General features: G+C 45.2%; 2 protein-coding genes across 2 annotated transcripts; both read left to right on the forward strand.

Moving 5' to 3' along the window:
• The first annotated feature begins 5056 nt into the window (after window positions 1–5056).
• Window positions 5057–5977, forward strand: LOC117893884 (putative glycine-rich cell wall structural protein 1). The gene has a single exon (XM_034800655.1). The coding sequence runs from the start codon at window positions 5146–5148 to the stop codon at window positions 5830–5832; it is 687 nt and encodes a 228-aa protein (XP_034656546.1). The 5' UTR covers window positions 5057–5145; the 3' UTR covers window positions 5833–5977.
• Window positions 5978–20267: 14290 nt separating this feature from the next.
• Window positions 20268–22236, forward strand: LOC117893583. Its single transcript, XM_034800256.1, is given in 3 exon segments — window positions 20268–20492; window positions 20494–20533; window positions 22070–22236. Coding segments are annotated over 3 exon segments (432 nt in total).
• The last annotated feature ends 502 nt before the right edge of the window (window positions 22237–22738 follow it).

Consider the following 22738-nt stretch of genomic DNA (forward strand, 5'->3'; position numbering starts at 1 on the left):
ATATGCCTACCCCGCCCCACACCCCATTATCCCCTCTTTCTCTTTCTGCAATTGATTTTCACTTGGATTTCTCCCAAGAGAGACGACGACGACCGACGACTTGTGCCCTGTTTTTTGCTGTTTTTGTTTTTGTTTTTGTTTTCCTTGTGCCTGTCGCTCATTCGCTTTGTCTCTTTGGCATTGATGTGTTTTGGTGTTTTGTTTATTTGTAGGAGGGGTAGAGCCCCCAAGGGGGGCTACTCGTCACACTCTGATATTTGTCGCTATTTTCTGTGTGCCTTTACCGTTTTTTTTGCTGTTGTATTTTTTTGGCAAATTGCTTTTGGAGTCGATTTCGGAGTTGGCGGTGGCGTAGGTGCTATAGCGGTTTTTGTTTTTGGTGTTTCTCAATGCTCCGCCAGCGCACCGCTGCACCGCCACTCCTCCCCTGCTGCCCCTCTCTCCACTAATCTGCTCCATCTCCTCCCCTACTTTTCTGCATAATTGAATTTGTTTTCGAGGTCGACGTTTAATAAACTGAACTTTAAAGCGGTTTTTGTTTGGTTTTTACGATTTGCGAAATCGATTCCATTGGCTGCAACTACAAACTGCGGCTAACGGATCACAGATCGCTGGCGCTGCTGCTGCCGCTGCTGCTACGGCCGTTGTCAATCAAAAAGTCAAATTCCAAGCTGTCAAAGGGGTCGCAATTTGTCTCTCAATTGCAATTGAGACGAAAAGCGAATGTGACATGGCCAGTAAAGTAGAGGGAAAAAGCAACTGCAACAAAACTGAGAATGCAATGTGTTTGAAATTGCGCATACGCCGCGTGTCTCCCAACGATTGGCTCGACAATCGACATTCGACAATCGAATGCAGTGCAGGAATGCCGCCATGCCGCCTGAATATGGAATTATGACAGACACTAACTAGCAGGGAGTATGGGCTGCACAATGTTAACCCATTGGGCGCCCTCAAGCGTCATTGAATGTCATGTTAAATGGGTTGGAAAAGTGGGAAAACATGAGCGGGCAAACTTTGTTTGACTGCAACTCCACTCAAGGGCAAACTATAAAAGATTTTCAGCCAATGGAGCAGCGCTAATCATCTTAGGAAACTCCTTTAATTAATCGAAATCGCTTCTTACTTCAAAATCAAATGAAAACATCTTTCAAACAACCTCTCTAAGAACATCTTTGACCAAGAACCACACTCTTATAGTACCCCACACCCATGTAAAATCCTTAACTGCATTTACGATTGTTACTCAATCAATTCCCATGGCGCACAGCTCAAAGAGCGCCATCAATGGGTTAATGGGTTAATGGTATGAATGTTCCTTTTGACAGTTTACAAGTTATTCAAAAGACACAGTCACACAGACACACAGCCCCACCAAATGTTTGTTGAACAATAAGCAAATAATTCTCCATTGCACATGTCACACAAATCCAAAAGCGGTGCCCCAAAGGGGAGCACACACACACCCAAGAGGCCAACTGTCGATTTGTGGGCAACAACTCGATTTCTGGACTCAAAGTTCCATTCAATTTTGTATGCAAATCATAGGCAAAACTGCGTAATGAGCCGCAACCCGTGACTGAAACTTTAGATACAGTTGGGCAAGGCAGGGGGGGGGGAGTCCAAGATGGCAATGGGTGTCCCAGAGGTAGGGAGTCCAAGTCGCCGCCGCCCCACAGTTTGCCACTTGACTTACATGTGTTCCGTGCTCCGGCTGCTGCTGCTCCACTGTCGGAGTCACTCGCTGATTGCATTAATGGGTCACCACTGTACCGTCGCCGCCGTTTCGGCCGTTGGGACACATGTGTGTGCTAACGGTAAACTGGTTTCCGCCGCCTGCCAGACAGAGAGCAGCAGGCAGGCAGCAGGCAGGCAGGCAGGCGGCATCAGTAAGCGGCATAACCGTGTCTCAAACAAAATGCCAATTGCCCAATGCTCCCAATGCGCTGACCCCACTAGAGTGGGGAGCCACCACCACCACCACCACCACCATGGACTGTGGTGCCACACTCTGCTGTTGTGTTGCACCGATTGGTTCATGACATATTAGCAAAGCTTTTTAGGGCCTCGCTTTATGGCTGATTTCATTTAGGGCCGAGGCACTGCTGCAGCTAATCTCTGCTGCTGCAGAAATGCTTGCAACATCCACACGGAGCAGAGAGCTCTGTGCCTGTGCCTGTGCGGCTGCCGCTGCTGTGTCACGATCCTGAAGGCAAGGAAATCACAGAGAAACCTCACAGAAAAGGTGGCAAGCGGAGTTATGGTTATGTGAACAGCAACCGGCAACAATCGGTGGCAGGCAGCAAACAGCAACAGCAACAGCAACAACAGCCACATATCGCATTGAAAATCGCTGCAAATGAGGCAGCGTGAAAAATGCGCAACTGTCGAAATTGTTTTTGTAGACAAAAATATCAACCAAGTGGCAACAGCAGCAGCAGCAGCAGCAGCCCAAAAACTTGACTCCAGTTATGTGTGCCTGCCCCAAAGAGAGTGGTGGTGGTGGTGGCAGGTGGCAAGTGGAGGGGGGCATACACTTTGCAATCGGTTAAGCATTCACATGGGAAAAAAACGACGGGCAGCAGCAGCAACAGTCAACAGTCAAACAGTCAGCAGGTTGCCGAGCCCAGCAGTTGCCACAGTTGCAGTTGCAGCAGCAGCAGCGGCAGCATTTTGACAGCTCTTGCAGCAGGAATTGCAACTTTATTTTTCGCTTTTCCACTCATATGTATATATTGCATATATATTTCCACAAAATGTCAGGCTGGACTTAGACCCTTCCACCTTTTCATACCTCGCACAAATGTCGAAACTAATAAACTTCCTGGCGGGCGAAGAGTGTTTCCTGGTTGGGGGAGCAAGAAAGGAAAACTCTGTGTCAAGAAAACTTGTGCCCGAGTAGAAGTTCCATTGGAAATAGAATTTATTTCGGCTTGAAAAGTATTTTTTAACCCTTTTCTCAGTGACGCAAAAGATAGCAGAAGAAAATCGTTCTATATTAGATTTCTACCAATTTTCGTACATCCAATGAAAGACATGCAGGCTGAAGAAATCTCCATGGATCTCTATAGATAATCTACTCAAATTTGCTTTAGAGTTTTGAACATTTTTCCTACAATAAATCTTTCTTTGAACATTCTCTTCCTAATTTAAGAACGGGCTTTCGACCCTTCAAATTGCCTATAATTCTGCTTCTAATTCGCTGAACTTTCTACACATCTACACTTGAATCTTTAATCAACAACATTTAGCCGCAAATAGAGCTATTAATGCATTCATGTTTTACGCTTTTAAACCTTTCTCCTTCCGCCAGCCAGCCAGGCAGCCAACCATCCATTAATTAAGATATTACCTAAAATAAAAACCCAAAAATATACATATGTTTGTATGTATTTAAGGCCAAAACAACCTTCTCTTTCCCACATGGAAAAACTGTTTTTGGCAGCAGCAGCAGCGGCAGCGGCAGCACCAAGTTGCATGCAATTGCCCATTTAGAGGGGCAAGTGGGGCATGTGTGTGGCATGACATATTTTGTCATGCGTGTGGCTGAAAAAAAAGCCCAACACACAAAAATATTCCCACGTTCATTTTCGAGGGAAATATTTTGTTTAATTGAATTAATTTTTGCACTAAAAGAAAATGCAAAAAAAAGTCAAAATAAAACCAAAAATCAGTCAAAAGCAAAGCCATTTATCATTATTTTGCAGGCTCAGAGATCGTTTTGGCCATATTTAGTCATATTTATTGGCCAAAACAAATTGATTAATTGATTGGAAATTTGCATACGCGACTCTGCGGCGGCTCTACGGCTATCGTCTTAATGAGAACTTGACGGCCCATTGAGAGAACTTTTCCCCCACGAATATGTAGCTTACCCAAGATGATGGATGATTGAATGATGAATGAATGAAGTGCAGTATGGGGATACACTCGAAAGATATAATGGAATGGATCTCCGGGTTTGACTTAAGGACTGGCCTCTGCTGCGTAACAGCCAGCGACAGTAGCTGCACAACTAAAAAAAATACTGGTATCGAACTCGAACCATAGAAACGATGTCAGGGACAGTCTTTGGGGCTCTGGCTCTGGGGTCCGGCTCCGTAATGCTCCGCATCCATTAATCACGGGATCGGCTTGACACGGAGGTCGAGCGGAGAGAGGGGGAGAGAAGAGAGTGTGGGTTACCGAATCGAGTGGAGTGGTGCGAGTGGATGATCAACCAGAAAAACCTCATTTGAGTGTGCGCCCGAAGCGCCATGGCATTTCTTGTTGTTTGCTCATTTGTTTGGTGTTTGTTGTTGCCCCGATGTTTGATTACATAATCACTAACAAAATCACGAGAAAGTATAACAAATGTTCGATGAAGGCGAAGAAGGAATGCCCTAACTTTTGCAACAGAAATATTCAGTCAAAAGGGGCATAGATGATGGTCGCTGTGGCTAATTTATGCTAAAACACTTTGAAGGGAGAATGTTCTCTATTAAAATCAAAAGTTGCTTTATTAAATATTTTATTCTTGTTTGCTTATATTTTTCTTAGCTAGAAGAACGAATAATCATTTTTTTGATGATATTATCTACTAGATATCCAAGAATTAAAGCAATCGGAACTTTATTTTAATTAGAATTTCGCATTTAAGGAACTTTTGCTTTAAGTTTAAGAGATTTTGATTAACATTTCCTTGAATTCCAATAGATTTTCCATCTTTCTGATAAACTTCTCTACCGAAAACAACCCAAAATCTAAGGTCTAAGGTTTTACCAACTTCCAAAACTTTACTCTTTCAATCCCGAGGTTTAAATCCTCTGATGTAAGCGCCATCTCGCATGAAAATAAGTTATAGGCGGCGACGTCTTGACATCATCCCACCGACGCGGCGCCGTTTGCTTTCGCTGCCACTCGAGCCTCTGTCTGTGGCTCTGGCTCTTTGGTCTCTGTCTTGTGGTGGCCTGGAGCCACCTCCACTGCTGCGCTCTTGCGTTTTGTTTGGTGGGTCTTCCGGCCACCGTTCGTGCTGCCGTCCAAGGCCGAGCTGCGTCTGCGTTTTAGGGGGAGATTGAAATGCTCTATAAAAGCAAAGGTCCGATCTGGTAGAGGCATCAGTTCAACGCCTTGGCTCATCTCCAACACGTCAACATCATCAACATGAAAATCTTTGTCTGCTTACTCGCCCTTGGCGCCGTGGCCCATGCAGGCTTCATTGGCGGCGCAGGAGGAGGAGGAGGAGGCGGCGGCTACGGTGGAGGCGACTCCCATGGATCCCATGGAGGCGGCGGCGGCGGTGGCTACAGCTATGGCGGCGGCGGCGGCGGTGGACATGATCATCATGATCATGGTGCAGCTGCTCCTGTGAAGGTCATCAAGGTGATCCACGAGAGCGCTCCCTCAGGAGGCGGCGGTGGCGGCTGGCAGTCGGGAGGCGGAGGCGGTGGCTGGCAGTCTGGTGGAGGCGGCGGCGGTGGCGGCTGGCAGTCAGGAGGCGGCGGAGGATACGGCGGCGGTGGCGGCTATGGAGGCGGCGGCGCTCAGGAAGTCAAAATCATCAAGATCATCTCCCAGCAGGGATCTTCGGGAGGCCATGGCGGTGGCGGCTGGTCTGCCGGCGGTGGTTCCAGCGGAGGATGGTCCTCGGGTGGTGCCTCCAGCGGTGGCTGGTCCTCCGGAGGAGGTGGCGGCGATGCTGCCTCTGCTGTCAAGATCATCAAAATCATCTCCGAATCCGATGGTGGAGCTGGTGGTGCTGGCGGATGGGCCCAGGGCGGTGGTCAGTCTGCAGGATGGGCTCCAGCTGGTGGCTGGTCCTCGGGTGGTGGCGGCGGCGGCAGCTGGTAATTGTGATAGCACCCGCAGCTCCCCGCGCCCATAGAACCCATATCCCTCATTGTACCTCATCTCATTTCCATCTCAGCGACACATCCCCTCACCCCCTCAGTTATTTGTTAAAATAAAAGTTTTCTGTTTGATCATTTTATCCCAAAAAAAAGAATAGAAAGAAAGTGTTTAATTTTGCAAGCGAACAAAGGGAGGCAACCGGAGTGAAATCCTTTTACAACTTTTCAATTTTAAAACGGAGAGAAAAACAGAGAAAAAACTTCCAAGTGAAAGAAGGAAAAATCCCCTGCTCTACCCCCGCTCTCTTTTATCACCCCCTTCCACCCCAAGAAGCACACTTAACCGTTAAGTAATAAAATTCAAGCAAAAGCTGAGCAAAAAAAAGGGCAGCAAAACGAAGAAGGAGAAAAAAAGGAAAAACTGTCGGTGGAAAATATGTAAAATATCACTTTTGACTACGCGGCAAGTCTAGCCACTGCCACATCCCACACCCCTCCCACAGTGTCCTATCCTTGGCAGAAAGCTTTACACCCTCGCAGCAGGAGGTCTCTGGGCTTGAGAGTGTGTCGAGCGGGGGGTGTGAGGCAGAGGGCTGGGTCCTTGGGTTGCATGTATAAAAATATATATTTTCTATATAAATCTAACAAAGAACGTGTTCGGGTTACTTGATTAGGCCTTCGCCTCGCGTTTGGGGCCAAAACAATTTTTTCTCCCTCCTTGATTTCTGTTTTTTTTTCTTGCCGTTGCCGTTGCGGGTGTGGCATGAAACGAGGGGGCACGGCGACAATGAGAGAGTGCCACAAGAAAAGGATATATCTGGGACTTTCTTTCTTCGGTTTTTTTTCCTTTGGATTACAAAAAAAAAAGGGAAAAGTTTCTGTAACCAAAAAGGAAAAAAGGAAAGAAAAATGAGCAATTCCAAAGGCGAAAACCAATTTGTTGCATAAAGAGAATAGCAGTGGAGAGTGGAGAGGGGAAGGAGGATGGGGGTGTGAGTGTGGGTGTGGCAGATATGATATACCTTCCTCCTTCATGGGTTTGATTTTGCCCACCCACCCATTCAGCCCTTCATTTTCCTTACTCTATTTATGTATTGATTTTATTTTTGACGGGGGCCACCGGCAAGTGAATATTTTCATTGCGCAATTCTTATTTCGCCTTCGGGGGAATTATAAAAACAATCATTAAACATATTTATTCGATTCGTTTCGATTCGATTTCCAATAGCCCCACAAGAAATCAAAAATCAACTTGTTGCTGGTTTTATAAACAAACAGAAGGCAAAACATTCCCCTGAGCAGCCATTACTTAATATTCTTACGCAGAGCATCTCTAGAGAATCTCTAAACACAGATCCATCCACCACTCCGCTCTTCCTCGTTTTGGCCTAAACAAAAAATTTGAAATGAAATTATTTTTACGACTTAAATGGAAAAATGTACAGAATTTGTAGCCCCTTGCCCCTCTAGCCTGCTGGAAATTCTGTTGCTTCGTTGATTATATTTGTCTGGTGCTTCTTTCACGAAAATTTGTTATTATTTTAATTTTACTTATTGACTGATTGTTTTTATTGTTAGTCCACCAATTCAGCACGTGCAGGCAGGCAGGCTGGCTGGCAGGCTGACAGGCACACAGACGGCGGCCAAAAAGTGGAAAATTGCGTGTTTATCCAAGAACAACAAGAAGGGAATCAGAAAGATACGTGAATTATACTAGAGGGTGCGCTGCACATACCGAGGGAATGTCGCGCTTCCGTCAGCTTTATTTTCGGGTGGATTTACGGCAGAGTCAACTCAACCTTGCTGTCTCCCTGGGGGGACTCGATTTCCCCACTTGAGTGTCTACCCTGTTGACTGAATCGCAGACTCAATTCAAGAGTGTTTACTGTTGGGCGCGTGTGTGTGCATCAACAGCAGACAAGAGATGAGAAAAAACACAATCAATGAGGCAAATGCAAACAGTTTAAGCACCCCACGGATGTATGGCTTGAAAAATTGTTATTAAGAACTGCTTTAACCGCTTAATTTGTCAACCCAAATAGCAGTAGTAATATCTCATTTGTGTGGTTGATTTCATCAATGGGAAAAGTAGAATAAAACAAAATATCAATAGGTTCTAGAGCTCACCTCTCGCTATTCCTCCTTAGGCATCTTCACTGCACTTTACAGCGAACCGATTTGGCACAGAGCGATCTCCAAAGAACATGTTGGGGCCTGTTTGTCACACAGATCCGAAGAGAAGACCAAGCCCGAACATGTTGCATGCGCTGCGAGCCGCTTGACGGCCTCTGATAAGACCTTTGGGTGGCGCTTGTCATTCGATTTTGAATGTTCTCTTAAACGCAGATTCGATCTCTAATCCGTTTCATAATCGAAACTTTTATTCAAGCCAACTCTCGGATCAATGAAGACCCTTTCTCATACAATTCTCTCAGCTTTAAACTCCTCTTTTTGCAGGAATCAAATATGACAGACCACTCTCTGGGGTTTTAGGGTCTTTTTTCTAAAGCTTCCATATTTTCCTAGTAAATAGTAGCATGATAAACCTCCCCCCTCTTGGTTCAGGCATCCTCCCCGCCACTTCGTTCTGTGTCGTTCTGGGACTTTTGGCGTCTGTCCCGCTGTCATTTCGTACCGCTGTCTGCCTTCTGGCGGGGTTTGTCTGGTCGACGACACCGTCACCGTCATCGTGGTCGTCGTCGTCGTCATCCTCCTCATCGCCAATCGTCCATTGCCCATTGGCTGTGCTGCTGCCAGACGTGCGCCGACGTTGTCGCCATTAACTGTCCCACCGACGCCGTTGGCGACGTCTCCATCTCCATTCCTTCTCCTCCATTTAAGCAACAGCAGCAGCAGCAGGCGGCGGCGGCGACCAGCGTCTCATCGATTTGGAGTCGTCTCCAGCCCCACACACCCCCGTGCCATGATTTGGTTGTCGCCTTTGTTGGCTGCCAAAACACAGGCACAGACGCCCAAACAGTGTGACAGAAACAGAAAACACAAATCGCCAGAGAAAAAAAACAAACAAACAAGGGAGAGAAATAAAGTTTGAAAAGAATAAGATAAGAACGGGTGAGAAGGGGGCAGCGACAAGTCGTGGTTTGACGAGGGGCTAAGGGGAGTACGAGCAGTTCTGAGGCAAACAAATAAATATTTATTAGTAATTTATATTGTTTTATTCTCTCACTCTTTCGTGCTCCTCTTTCCCTTCCTTCTAAGCTCTCTCATTCTCCATTTTGTTGCACTTTGCGCAGCCTTTAAAATGGGCATTACTATTCGGAGGAGACCCAAAACTTAGGATCAAATAAATCTGCCTGAAGCTATAGCAAATCTCACGACTAAGTCCCACATCTTCCTCAGAAACAAACCCATTGAAGGGTATCCATCGATTCGTTACCCTTTCATTGCTGATTTGTCGTTGTTGTCATGCCTTTTGTTATCGCTAAATGTTTTCAGGTGCGCATTTTGTGATTTTCTGCTGCGTGTCTCGTCACCTGCCGCCCCCGTTCCACCGTTCCCGTTCCCGTTCCCGCCCTCCCACTCAGACGGCGTGCCTCCTCTTCGCGCATTGCCTCATCAATGTCTGCGGCAAGTCATAAGTAATTTATCAAGATACGAAATTGCAGTTGCCCAGCGACAAGGCAGGAGCCACAGGGAGAGTACAGATAGCGGGTGACCACGGGGGAGGGGACGACAGCAGACATTCGGACACTCGCGAACGACGTCTGTCAATGCCAATCAGCTGCAAGCGATATGTGTGAATGAAACGAGTGGTTCGTATTCGTATTCGTGCTTATTTGACGATTCGGAAGGGGCCACTCATTCAGGTGCTGCCGCCCAAATGTCAGTCAACAATTTAGCCGAGACTCTGCCTTCTTTGGGGTGAAGAATGGGGCTGTAATTGGGTGTCTTTTGATTGTGATCTATTACCAAGGGCTTGCATTATGTGCCAGAATGATGGATGGTATGGGTTTGTTGTCACTTTCAAGGGAGATTTGGAAACTAAAGGAAGGATGTGGAAGGAAATGATGGCAAATGTCGAATTCAAGGACTATTATTTAGAACTAGTAACAAATTAGCCTTTGAGCTTTGCAAATATCTTTAAAACAAATGCATTTTAATTGTGGCACTTGAAACTGCAACTCTTTCTGGTTTCAAATTCCTTCATTTTGTCATATTTGAATACAAATCTCTTCACTTTCATTTATTTAATTGCTTAAATTGTTTAAAAATAATTTATTTAAAGACCAAACGATAGTCTCACAGGTCAAAGCATGTCTCGTAGGTCATCAAATGCCTTGAATAATATTCAAATAATTCCACAAAAATCCCAATGCAATGCATCTCGTTCTTTCCTTCGCTTCCCCCTCTCTCTTGCGCTTCTCTCTTTCGAAACTATCAAGCAATAAAAGGAAAATTTCCTTTGAGAGAACAAACGAAAGAAAGAACAGAAAATTGTAATAATTTGTGTGTGTTGGTTTCTATTTTGTATGTGGGTCATGTCCTTATGAAATATTCAAATGTCCTGAATTACGTATTTATGCCATTTTCAGTGTTTTTTATTCTTCCACTGCTCGCAAGCCTTCTCTGGAAACCCCTTGACACTCCTCTGGGAGCACCCCTTTTCCCTGCTCTGGTAATCCCATTTTCCCTCTCCTCGACCCCCTGCAACCCTTACATTCCCGACCGTGTGGAGTGTCCATGTTCCCCAAGCAAATCCTTCGGCCCAAAAATATAAAAACCCAATTGTAAATGCGTTTCAATGCTTGATTATGTGTGAGTGTCCCTCTCAATAACTGTGTATATGTGTCTCGTATCTGTGTGTGTGTTTGCATTTCAATTCCGTTATTGAAAATTGACCAAATATGTGTGTGAAAGCAGGAGACATGGAAAGGAAAACGCATGCAAAGTGATTTCCCTCTGGGGAGCAGGAGGAGCAGCGTTTGGAGGTGGAAAATGCCTCCGCAGGCACAGGAAAATGGTTTTGCGAAGAGGAAATGCTTATGGAGTTGGCTCTGCCAGTGTGTGAAATGGACTCATGGATGCGGTCCTGGGCGTTGGGGAGAATGCTTTCGGATGAGGGCAACAAAGCGACAATGACAGAGAGACAACAAAAGCAGAGGCAATAAAACACGCACACGAGAGCATAAAAACAAATAAATTGGTAACATTTTCACAATTCAGACACCCACACACACACCCCACCACACACACATTTACCCACAAATACACACACGGGCAGGACACACACACGCATGGACATTTGTAAATCCGCAACGGAAGTTGTGCTTTTAAATCGATTTTGATTGATTTTTCTCCCTGCCCGGGAAATGCCTTTCAGCCAAACAGCACACACACACAATACACACTCCCACCTTCCACTCCCCTCGCTCCCTTCCCTTGCATCCATCCATCCATCCATTGGGTTTTCCTGTCTGTTTGTCAATGGCTATAAAAATAAAATCAAATTGTAAATAATCGAGTCGCAATCGTCGCCTGTTTGTATATATTTCAGCGTTTCACTCTTTGGGCAATGTATTTGTTCCACTCTCCACATCAACAGAACAAATAACTCGAACACGAGGGATGCTTTTAATCAAGTTCTTTCGACTAAAGGATACCCTTTTAGTGAGTCTTTAATTTATGATGATGGGAATGTGTTTTTGGAGGGTAACATTACTGAAATCTGAGGCTGTTGTGCCTCGATTGAGATTTTTTTGGAAGAGATCTAAAAATCTTAGGGCATTTTTAAGGTAGTTCCTTAGATCTGTGGAGACTTCTTTCCATGGAATTCTTTCAAGCGCAGAGTGCTGCCTTTTGCTTGTATGAACTATGGGAAATTTGATAAAACCATAAAGAAGGTCCCTCTTCTAAGAGATCAATCATTTTTAGGTTTTAACAGAAGACCTGTCCAAATTTTAATGGCACGTGCAAAATGTTTTTTAAGGGATGTGTGTGATGTTTAAGACGAACCCTCACTCTATGCCATAGAACCCCGAGACATACATACGTGCGGCTTTGCCATTTTAATGGACACACGGGCGGATGGACACTCGTGGGTCATGACGTGGGGATCAATACACCTCTGTAACCCTTCCAGAGACCGAGGGTCACTGCTTCACTTAAAAAAATGCTTTTCTCTTTATATTTGCACTAAAATTATTTGATTTAACCTTTTTTACGCCCTCGCCCGCTCGATTGTTCCACTCTACTTCACTGGGTGGGATTCTGTTGGGTGTTGTGGGGGAGGGGAGGAAACCTTTAGTTCTGTTTAACGTTTGGGGCATCGTTATTTATTTATGTTTTATGTTTATACTTATTGAATGTGTGTGTTTGTGTGTGTGTGTGTATCGCTTTATTTCAATCACATAAAAAAACTTTACACTCGAAACCCAGAAACTAAAAGCCCGCGCTCGCACTTACATTTTTAATACAAAATCAATAAATATAAAAAAATATATACACCATGCAAGCGGAGAGTGGGAGGGGGGAGAAAGCATAAATAAATACGTATACATATCAACAAAAAAATAAATAAATAGCATAACTATGTGAGAGAGCGAAGCATTTTTTATGGATGCTGCTGCGGGGTCATAAAAAGCGCATAAAGTGGCCTTAACATGGCATAAAAAACGCACTCGCAAGTGGCCACAACACAGCAGTCGCAGGGGGAAGCGGAGGAAATGGAGGGGAGGATGAAAGGATATGTGTGTGGGGGGGTCCAGGGGCCAAAAGAGCATATGTCATGGGAAAATAGTTTGAAAGGAGGATGAAAGAACATATGTCCAACGAGGAATCCTAAGCAACATGAATGGAAAGACGTTATGGTGGGGAAAGTTCAAGAAATAGTTGCGGAAATTGCCGGAAATTCCTTAAAAGAAGATGAAAGATTAGGCATTAGGGGAGTTATTGAAGGGAAGCTATGACAGAACGAAAGTTACACAGAAATCAGCTTTGGGACTTGCAAACTTTCAGAAATATCTTATCAGAATATCCCATAATTAGAATAAAGGTTCTAAGATATATATTCATGATGTACCTCAATGCTAAGGAAAGCATCTGCCACTTCTCTAATTCATATCTCTTTTGGTGCTCTTTCTAAACCCTTAAATCGTATAAATATCAAATGATTATTACAACAGTTAGTACTAATCCTTGGAGTGATGTTTCTTAGGGGACTTGAAACCTGTCAGATTTCGCTCTTAATGAAACGAGGAAATGAGTGAAATTAATTCTGGGAGAAACCAACCCCAAAGGAGGCATTATTTCAACTCTACAAACAGCCCCAAAGGATTATAAAACACCAAGCCGTAAATAATAAATTTCGTGGTGTTTTCTGAGACAGCCACGACCCCCCGAGACGCCCTCATAAATATCTTCACAAATAAACTACCAACAAATTTGCACCAATATTAATTAAGTTCCACTCTTCACCCTTTTCCACAGACGAAATATCTTGATAAACTTTTCACTTTTCAACTCATTTTCTGCTTCTTTTTCTTTGCAGTTTATGAGGACTTTTGTATGAAATTTATAAGGAAATGCGCACACACTTTTGAGGAAATGCCTTGGATTTTGTTTGGTAAGTTGTTTGAGGAAACTTTTTTGGGTTTTGAATTTCCATTTCCCCACACCCTGGAAAACAAACGTTTATAATTCCCATTAATAGTTCGAATGCTTAACCCCTTTGTGCTCAAAGGAAAGGAGCCCTCTGGCATCTTAACTACGACCCGAAGAAGCTCGAACCCTGCATCCCGAATCCCTTGGGGTTGGGCTAGAGTGTGAGAGTGGGTGGCGGCATAAGTCAAGCATCAAAGCCATCAAGCACTCAATAAACTCCACACACACGAGTGAAATTTGCATACACAGACATCGTGCCTTGGGTTCGTAATTAAAATATCACGCCCAGGCAAACAAAGGACCAGGCCAAAGGATATTCCCAACATTCGCCATTCGACAGTCAAACAAATAATCTTTAAAACCGATAAAAACATAAAACATACAAAAAATACGGTTCTTACAAATATTTTAAGCTGCTCATCATTGCCTCTCCGGCTTCTGCCCCGTGGCAACGCTTCCGTGCCACCCCTGCCCCCATCTATTTGCCACTCAGCTCGGGGTCTCTCGCTCTTTCTTCTCTTTCTTCTTTTGCATTAAATCAAAGAAGCGTAGCAGAGCACGTGTCTGAAATATGCATTAACACACCGATGCCACTGCCACAGCATCAGCATCATCACTCGACCCATGACCCATGCCACAAGCAGATATCACACCATTCCACAAGCCAGCCATCAGATGGCAAGAGCATCCACCGAAATGATTTCATTTTTAATATTAATTGCAGCAATCGAGTGACCATGACAACATCCACCCTCAAGGAACAGAGCTGAGCTCTGCTTCTCCGCAGCAAAAACACCCGCTAAAGTGATTTCGGAGGGCAGCATCCGCATCTTCAACCACCCGTGACAAGTCGCAGGACGAGTGGCGAGGCGAGGCGAGGCGAGGCGGCATCCCGAACGGATGTGGCAATTGAATTTAGGAATGAAATGCTGCTGTCCGTAAAATAAAACCCCAGACAATATTTTATTTGCCTATGGGAATGAGTGGAGTGCAGGGGAGAGAGAGTTCACTTCATCCCATCCCTCAAATGCCCTCAAATGATGAACCACTGGAATATGTTCGGAATTGTGATTGCAATTGCGAATTGGGTTTGATTTTTGTTGGTTGGTTGGTTGGTGTGTTGGAACACTCGTCTGGTGGTCTTCTGGTATTAATTTTACGCCCTTAGGGACGCAAGTCTTTCACCCTTTAAGTCCCTTCATCCGCTAAACGATTTTCTTGTGGAGCTCCCTCTTTGTTTCGAGGTGCCTGGGCACTTGGCTTTCAAGCACATGGATCCCACACTCCAACCTCTGACAGGCAACAGTCCCTGCTCCCACTAGCTCCCACTCCCACTCTCCCGCTCTCTTACTGCTCCTCTGCTGCCCGTGACTGCTGCTCCAGACCCTCCGTTCAACCCCTTTCTCAAGCGAAACGAACCCCAACCTCCAACCCCTAGGACTCAGACACAAATAAACGATAAAAGCGCAGTCGTTTGCCAACAACAGTAACAATCAGTAGCGAGAGTAGGAGGCCAGGCCCACAGACCCCCAGAAACTCCTCACAAACGCAATTCAACTAAAGCGAAACCCAACCCCAGGACACCTCCTACTGACTGTCGCACTGACTCACTCACTCGCTGTCTGTCTCTCCCGCTCGTCGTCTGTCTGTCCCACTCGTTCGTTGTCGCACTCGCTCGCCTTTCGTTCGTTCGTTGGTTCGTTGGTTCGTTGGTTCGTTCGTTCGCTCGTTGGTTGCGTTCGACAAACGCGGGAGTTGACTGGGCGCCCAGAAACAGCAGCAAGCGAAAAGTGCTTGGAAAAACTGTAATGTGGAAATGTGCTCAACATTTGCCTTGAACCAAAACGGGGGGTAGGAAAAGAGAAAGAGAGTGAAAGAGCGAAAAGAGAGAAAAACGAGAGCTAAAGTTGAAAGTTAAATTGAATTGAGGTGGGCCGAAGTGTGTGGCCTGGAGGGTTGAAGGCCCCCAGGGGTCCCTTTTGGGTGGCTAGGCAATATAGTGGCAGCAGAATGGGTGGTCAGGGTGGGCATACTGGGAGGCATGGGCAATGGACTACACCGTCAGGATGGGTGGGTGTTCTGGCTGTGTGGAGTGGATGAATTTGTTGGCCCATCAAAATGACTTTCAGCATGTGGAAGCCGCTGCTTAGCATGTTTCCTGACAGGCCACGTGTGCGCAAAGAGAGAGTGGAGTGAACGACAATTTCTCTCCCTCTCTCGCTCTCTCTGTCTAACTCTCTTTCCCTCTTGCTGCTGCTGCTGCTGCTGCTGCTGCTGCTGTGTTGGTGTGGCTGTGAAAATGAGGCGCAAATTTTGTGGCCGAACAAACAGGACACAAAAAAAATACGAATAAAAGGTTCAACAAATGGTTTCCAAACAGAAAACCGAAATACCGAATGCCATGCCAGACTTTTGCTGTGTGCCCACCCAACCACCCACTATTTAGTGATGATACGAGGGTGTGTTGGGGGTGGATTGGGTGGCATTGGATAGAGCAACTTTCGGGTGAGTGTTTTCCGAGCATTTGAGATGTTATATAGGGGGTTTGTATGGTACCTATTTAGTGCTGATGTGATGGTATTTTAGATAGTTTCAGATGGGTTTAGATGGGCGATGGAGTAAAGGCGGTTTAGGTGTGTCTTTTGCTGCGTTTGAAGGCAGGTTTGGAACGCTTCTAGAGGGTTTTTCTAGCTGAGGAATAGGAGCTTTCAGATGGTTTTAGATTGAATATTTTTTGAAGGTATTAACTGGTGATATGTTAAATTTTTCCATGGGACTAAACCGATAGTGCTTAGAGGTATTATAAACATATTTTTCCTGTGAAATTCAAACACTTTTATGGCCCCCAATTAGTTTTACAACTTAAGGTCCCTCTGTTACCCCACCTTGGTGCATATTTTATGATTATTTTTGCCTCGCTCTTTCTGCTCTGTTATCCACATTTTCACTTCTTTATTGCTCTGATATCCTAATTCCATACAATTTTCATGGCGTTTCTCTTTGCAGTTGAGAGAAACTTAATGCGTATCGGGTATCTCCTAGTCCAGCACTTTGCACTGGGCGCACAGCAAATGCCACACAGCACACACAGTGCCCCACAATATTCCACAAGCACCAAACACACACACACACCCAGAGCCTCTCCCTCTCTCTCGCACACACACATTTCCACTCATTTTCTGGCTTCCTCTCTCACACTTTGGCTGCTTCTGATTCTCTCTGTCTTCCTTCTCTCACACTTTGGGATGCTTGAAAATTATGTCAACGAGTTCTGTTGATTTTCCCCCATTTCATAGGGCTTTTATAACAGCCTTCCGCCTCCCGCCTCCCGCCTCCCGCCTCCCGCCAGCATTCGCCTGTTGTTTTGGAGCTTTCATTTCTCTCTCCTTTGTGCTGCTCTCTTCCGCCTGCCTTCTCGCTCCTGCGCTCCCTTTTGGTCGCTGGTTAATTACATTTTACAAAATTTGCTGTCAAGTAGTTAAGTTGGGTTAAGTCGAGCCGACTTCTCGTTCGCTTTTCGCTTGCTTTTTTTGTTGGTAATTTAATATTCGATTTTCACAAAATTGTATGCGCTGACCTTTTTGCATTTTGTGGAATTTTCCTTTTTAATTATTTATTTGCGGTTGTTCTTGTTGTGTGTGCGGTGCGGCACGGAGGAGCAGGAGGATGGATTTTCCAAGGTATGGGGGGGCAGCTGCTGTGGCTGTGTGACGGCAGTGGGCGTGTCATCCGTGTCCTCGTGTTTTGCTTTTCATCCGCAGATTAAAAGGAAAACCGTTTGTATTTAATTATGCATTCAGGTGATGGTAATTGGGGATTGTAATTCGGAATGTACTTCGCATGTTGAGAGGGGCGCAGGCATCAGGCTGGAGGATTGGGAGATTGCTAGACAAGCGGAAATGTTGTACTGATGTTTACACGTGCCAACAGACTGGGCGGAAGGGGTTGGGAGAATGACTGTGGATTGACCATTCAGCGCTTACAGAAATATGTACATACATACATATTTATGTACATATGTATGTATTTATGTATAAAGCTGTATATATCCCTCCATGTGGATAATGTGCCGTGTGTTTGGTGAGTGGAGAATTCAACAAAAATATTTTTAAAAGCTCAAGTCAGCAGCCAAACAAGGAAGCGAAAAAAATTGCATGCCTGCCACACAGGGAGCAGGGACAGGCCAACAGAGGCACAGATGGAAAGGCAATAGTGGTGGAGGAGGAGGCAGGGGGGGGCCCGTTGATGCAGATGTGGTAGGAAAGGAAGCAGAAGGACACCGAAACGGTGGGTCGTTGGAAACTGATTAATGGAGAGCGAAAACGGAATGCTCTAAGAAGGATGAAGCAAGGAAAAGTGAACATAATTTAATTGGAAAAGGAATAAAGGAATTTCAGGATATTGTGAAGTTAAGCAACCGAAAATTAAGAAAGGAAAATAACTAATTTTATGGAAGATTGGAAGATCAATGTAATCTAAGAAAATCTTATAATAGTTGGATGCAACAAATAATGAAATTGAAGACAAACAGAAGATGGATTAGCATTGCTAGTGAGATATTCATCAGATATTGTCCCCAAAGCCTTCAGCGTTTTCAGGTCTCCCCACGGATCCACTGTTCGGTTAGAGTATTGACAGCGAACGACTTTTGCAAAAGCAAAAGACAACTGAGCAAAAAACACACACAAACAGAAAAAAAGGAGGAAAATTGTGGCGCAAAATGTTACGCTGCATCGAGTGGGTGGCTGTGGGGGAGAAGGGGCAGCAGGGAGTCACAGAGGATTGGATTTTGGTGAGAGAAAGAACGAAAGAAAGAAAGAGAAAAAAGGCGAGCATGTTGGTGGCTCCTACAATGACAGCAGCCTGCAACATCAGGCGAAGGACGAAGGACTACTACGACGATTCGTTGGCTGTTGTGGGTGTGGGTGGGTGTGTGGGAGGTAGAAATGATGGCAGAGGCATTAAGCTGCGCCCACACACAGACACACACTGGCGTACAATCACGCATACTCTTACATGGAACGACAGACATTATAGTCCTGGCAGAGGCGAAGGATGATGCGTTTTCCACGAAAATACAGCCACAAACACACAGACACATAGGAGAGGATACTCTCCGTGCCGGCGACATACTTTTACACAAACACATCCACTATGGAGGAGCAAGAAGAACACTCAAAAGATGGAGAACAAGGGAAAGAGAGGTGGGGGAGCAGGAACCTGGCAAGCAACTGGCGGTGGCGCGCGGCTTTCGACGATGTGAAAGCTGTGGAAACTGGGAAAAAGCTGCGAGCAGCGCCATCCGATGGAGCCATGGATGATATGCCAACAACAAAAAATTGAAAGAGAAGAAAAACACTCACCCACACACGCAAACACACACGCAAACACACACACACATGGCAGACGCGCACACATGCAGAGGAGTTGGGAAAATGGCAACATAACTGTAGTGAAAATGTCAAGAGAGAAAAGATATTAAAACGTATTTGACTTCTGTGAGTCTCTGTGGAGAAACGAAGGGCAGAGAGGAGTGGAGCGGAGTGGAGCGGAGTGGAGTGTAGTGGGGCAGCACTGCTGGCAGGATGTGCGCCAGTGTGGCACAATGAAAAATATATAAAGAAGCCGCCACTCACACACAAACAGAAAGAGACGGAGATACATGGATGGAGCGAGTGTGCAAGAGAGAAAGACAGAGAAAGAGCTTATGACAAAAATAATAAAAATGGCTCAAGAAAAGAAAATGGCAAAAACGAAAGCAAAATGTAAAAAAAGAGTAGAAAAAAAACGAAAAAAAATTGAAGGAAAATACAAGTATAAAAATGAATTTTAGATGACAGGCAAAGCAGCTTGTTGAGGAGAAGAGGATGGCCACGAAAGAGGAGGCGAGTGGGGTGGCGGAGATAGCAGGAAAATCCTGATACTGCCAGCTGGGAAGGCTGGTGCCGGGTGTGGCGGGGGTACGGTTTGTCTTTGCAGTTAAGCAGACAAGTAAATGTTGTCCTTGTTGTTGCCACTGTGCTGATGCTACTACATCTCTTCCGACCAGTGCCCCAACAGCACCACCCAACCACCCAGCCACACGACGAGATGGAAGGCAGCAAAAAGCGTAAAAGGAGGCGTGGCACTAGCAGCAGCACTGCAAAGGAGAAGCACGAACAAAAAATGGGAGTAAAAATTGTGGAAAAGTTTTATGGGCAACAGCAGCAAAAATTGCAATATACCCAAGGCGTGGGGTGCACAGGGGTGGCAGGGGAAGAGCAGGGATGGGTGGCTGCTGTTGATGGCTTTGGATACGAGGATGCGGCGGCAGCAGTCAAGAGATGAGAGAACTGAAAACGGAATTCGGATGGGAAACCAATTTAAAGTGGGAGGAGAAGAGTAGGAGAAGGTGTAGACATAGCTACAGAGAGACTACAGATGAACCTCTCTGCAGATCGGAGAGGGGATGTAGCCATAGAAAAACTTACAAGATTTGCACTCTCTGCCCTTTAGAGATATTCCTCCAAGAGAAAGCATCGGGAGACATATTTTTAGCAGGATTTAGTTAGTCCTGCAAACGGGAAACTTTAGTTTCCAACAAAAAAGAAGATTTTTCTTTCCCCCAAGCACTCTTCTCGCGCTAAAACCCACTGTCAGGGGGTATAAAGTATCCAAAAATAAATGAATAACATAAAAATAAATCATACGCCCCATCGGCCGCCAGTAAAAAGTGAGGCCAATACCGTTAGCCATTACCCATGCTGCAGACACTACAGTACACCCCATCACCCACTCTCTAAACCAGCGTATCCCCCACAACCTCCTGCTCCATTCATGGCGCTAATAAATGCTTATCGAAGACGCATAAAGCGAGTAAATTCGCAGCCATTAAACGAGCATAAAAGTCGAGGCGACCGACACCCCCAGCCGACAGACCGAGAGGCTACCCCAACAAATCAAAGTACAAGCCCCAAACAACCCACTCCGCCTCACCCCTCCTGCTGCTCTGCCGTCACTTTTCCCTCCAATGAAATAAAAACAGACAACAATGAAACCCAAAAGTGGCTCCCAGGCGATTTCAATGCGGGCATTTGTTGTGGGTCCGACCGAAGGAATCAACCACCCTACAGGAACCCCAAACCAAAACACGAAGAACCGAGAACCTTTCAGGCCATGCCACGTCCCAACCACCCCACCTCCTCCTCCTGCTGCAACCCTCTGTCCCTCCTCGACTGGCTATATAACCATCTTACCCAACGTTGACAGCATACAAAGTAACTTAAATCGAAACAATAAAGCGGCAACTTTGTTCCCAGCGCAAAATGCAAAAGGAAAAACAGAAATTGATCAGAGGAAAAACGTAGCAGAAAGCTGGAAAAACATTGCCAGGGAAGCACGATACCCTTTCCGGGTAGAAGAAATGAGAATAAATTGCTCAATTTTGTATTTCCGATCAGATCTCATAATTTTTGTAGACTTGAATACATTTCTTATTCAAATGACATCCACTTAGAGTTAGACAATCTATGGAGTTCCACTACAGGGTATCCTAATGCCCAATACACTTGACTATTGAAACTTGCGATCGAAAATCCTTCAGTAAGAGTATTATTAAAAAGAAAAAACATAAGAAAAGTCGTGAAAGGAAAGCGAAGCGCATAAAAGTTCCTAAAGGAGGAAAAAAATGGAAGAAAGAGAAAGAAAGGAAAAATGGGAGCTAGAGAAAGAGACAGAGAAGCGAGAAAAAAAGGAATGTAGAAAAGCGCAAATAAATGAATGAATAAAAGCGTTGAGGAGGATACCCAACAGAAGGAGGACACCAGTGGCAGAAAGAGGATACAGGAGCAAAGAGGAGCTAAGAGAACGGGGAAGAGTTTCACAAAGAAATTACAAAATGTATGCAACAGAAAAAAATGGTGCAAAAAAAATAGCAGGAGCAGCAAAAAGAGAAGGAAACGGGAGACAGAGTATGGGGCGCTGCAGCAACGCTGAAAAAATATTAATAAATCCGCGCCACTGTGGGACACCAGCTCTTATCCTCCTCGGAAGCCAGCCCCCCTACTTTCTTCCCATTCTCTTGCGTTCTCCCTCTTCATATTCTACTCCCTGAGAGCCATGCGGCGTATGAGCAATGTGCGGAAGGGTGAAACATCAGCAGGAAAGGAGCATGAAAATGTGGGTAATGTTCACTGAGGCCATGGCAGGGGGCAATATGTGCAAAATTGTTAAATCAAGTTGCAGTAACTAACTTTGAATTGGAAATAAATTAGGGTTCGCATTGGATTACTTAAGGGAAACGATGCTTACTTCGATAGGAAATAGTTCAAGATGATGTTAAGCTTTCTTTCAATGGAATATTCGTCGTTAGTTATGTTTAACCCAGCAGATGCATCCCAGAGAAGTCCTTCTATTAATAAACATCCACATCAGCGCCTTAAATGTAACCTAGAACATCTATTCTGATGCTAATCCTTACGTTAACCTTTCCAAATAGTATTCTCAATATTTTGGGATACTTTCCTTAGCGATCTTTATCTAAAATCATAGTTTTTACGTTCTTTTTTCGTTTATTATGCAAATATTCGATGAATCTGCTCTACCCTTATCAAAAATCTTTAATTTCCCCACTCTTGAAGATCTGTCCGCTTGTAGAGATGTTTATCCTTGCAATTACTATAAACTAATCAACCGCTTTACCGCGCTTCCGCACTGCCACCCACATTCCACTCCCAACTTCCACACCCCTCTGCTCCACGCCACCACCATGAACGACACTCTGGAAAACCGCAACTTCCCGAATTGACGGGCGGAGCCTGCCACTGGAGCGACCACTAATCATAACGATAACACCTAATCAACCGCAACTCCACAAAATCGGAATTACGAATCGGAATTCGAAACCAGGACCCTTCCCTCCTCCCTCTTGTCCCTCGCTTCATTTCACAAAAAAAAAAAAGAGCGAGAAAAAAAGGTTTCGGGGCAAATTAAATGAAACGTTGATAAGGCGCAAAAGGGCGCACTAAACGGTAAAATCGAATGAGCGAACAAATGAGTGAGTGAGTGTTTCTCTCCCCTCACTCAATTCTCTCGCTCTCAAGCACTCTCCCTCTCTTTCGCACTAGCTCTCTGGCAGGCGGACATGTCGGAGGGCGGACGTGCCCGACTGACTTTCGGCACAAGTGCGCAGCGATGGCGAAAAGTGAATTTTCCGCTGAGCTGTGTCGATGGGCGTGCGAGGTGCGGTAGTGGGTGTTGCGCTGGTATAGGAATAATTTCCACAGCTAAATGCAACTGGGATGGAGTGT

Source organism: Drosophila subobscura, chromosome J, assembly GCF_008121235.1.
Source record: "Drosophila subobscura isolate 14011-0131.10 chromosome J, UCBerk_Dsub_1.0, whole genome shotgun sequence".
Taxonomy (NCBI): domain Eukaryota; kingdom Metazoa; phylum Arthropoda; class Insecta; order Diptera; family Drosophilidae; genus Drosophila; species Drosophila subobscura.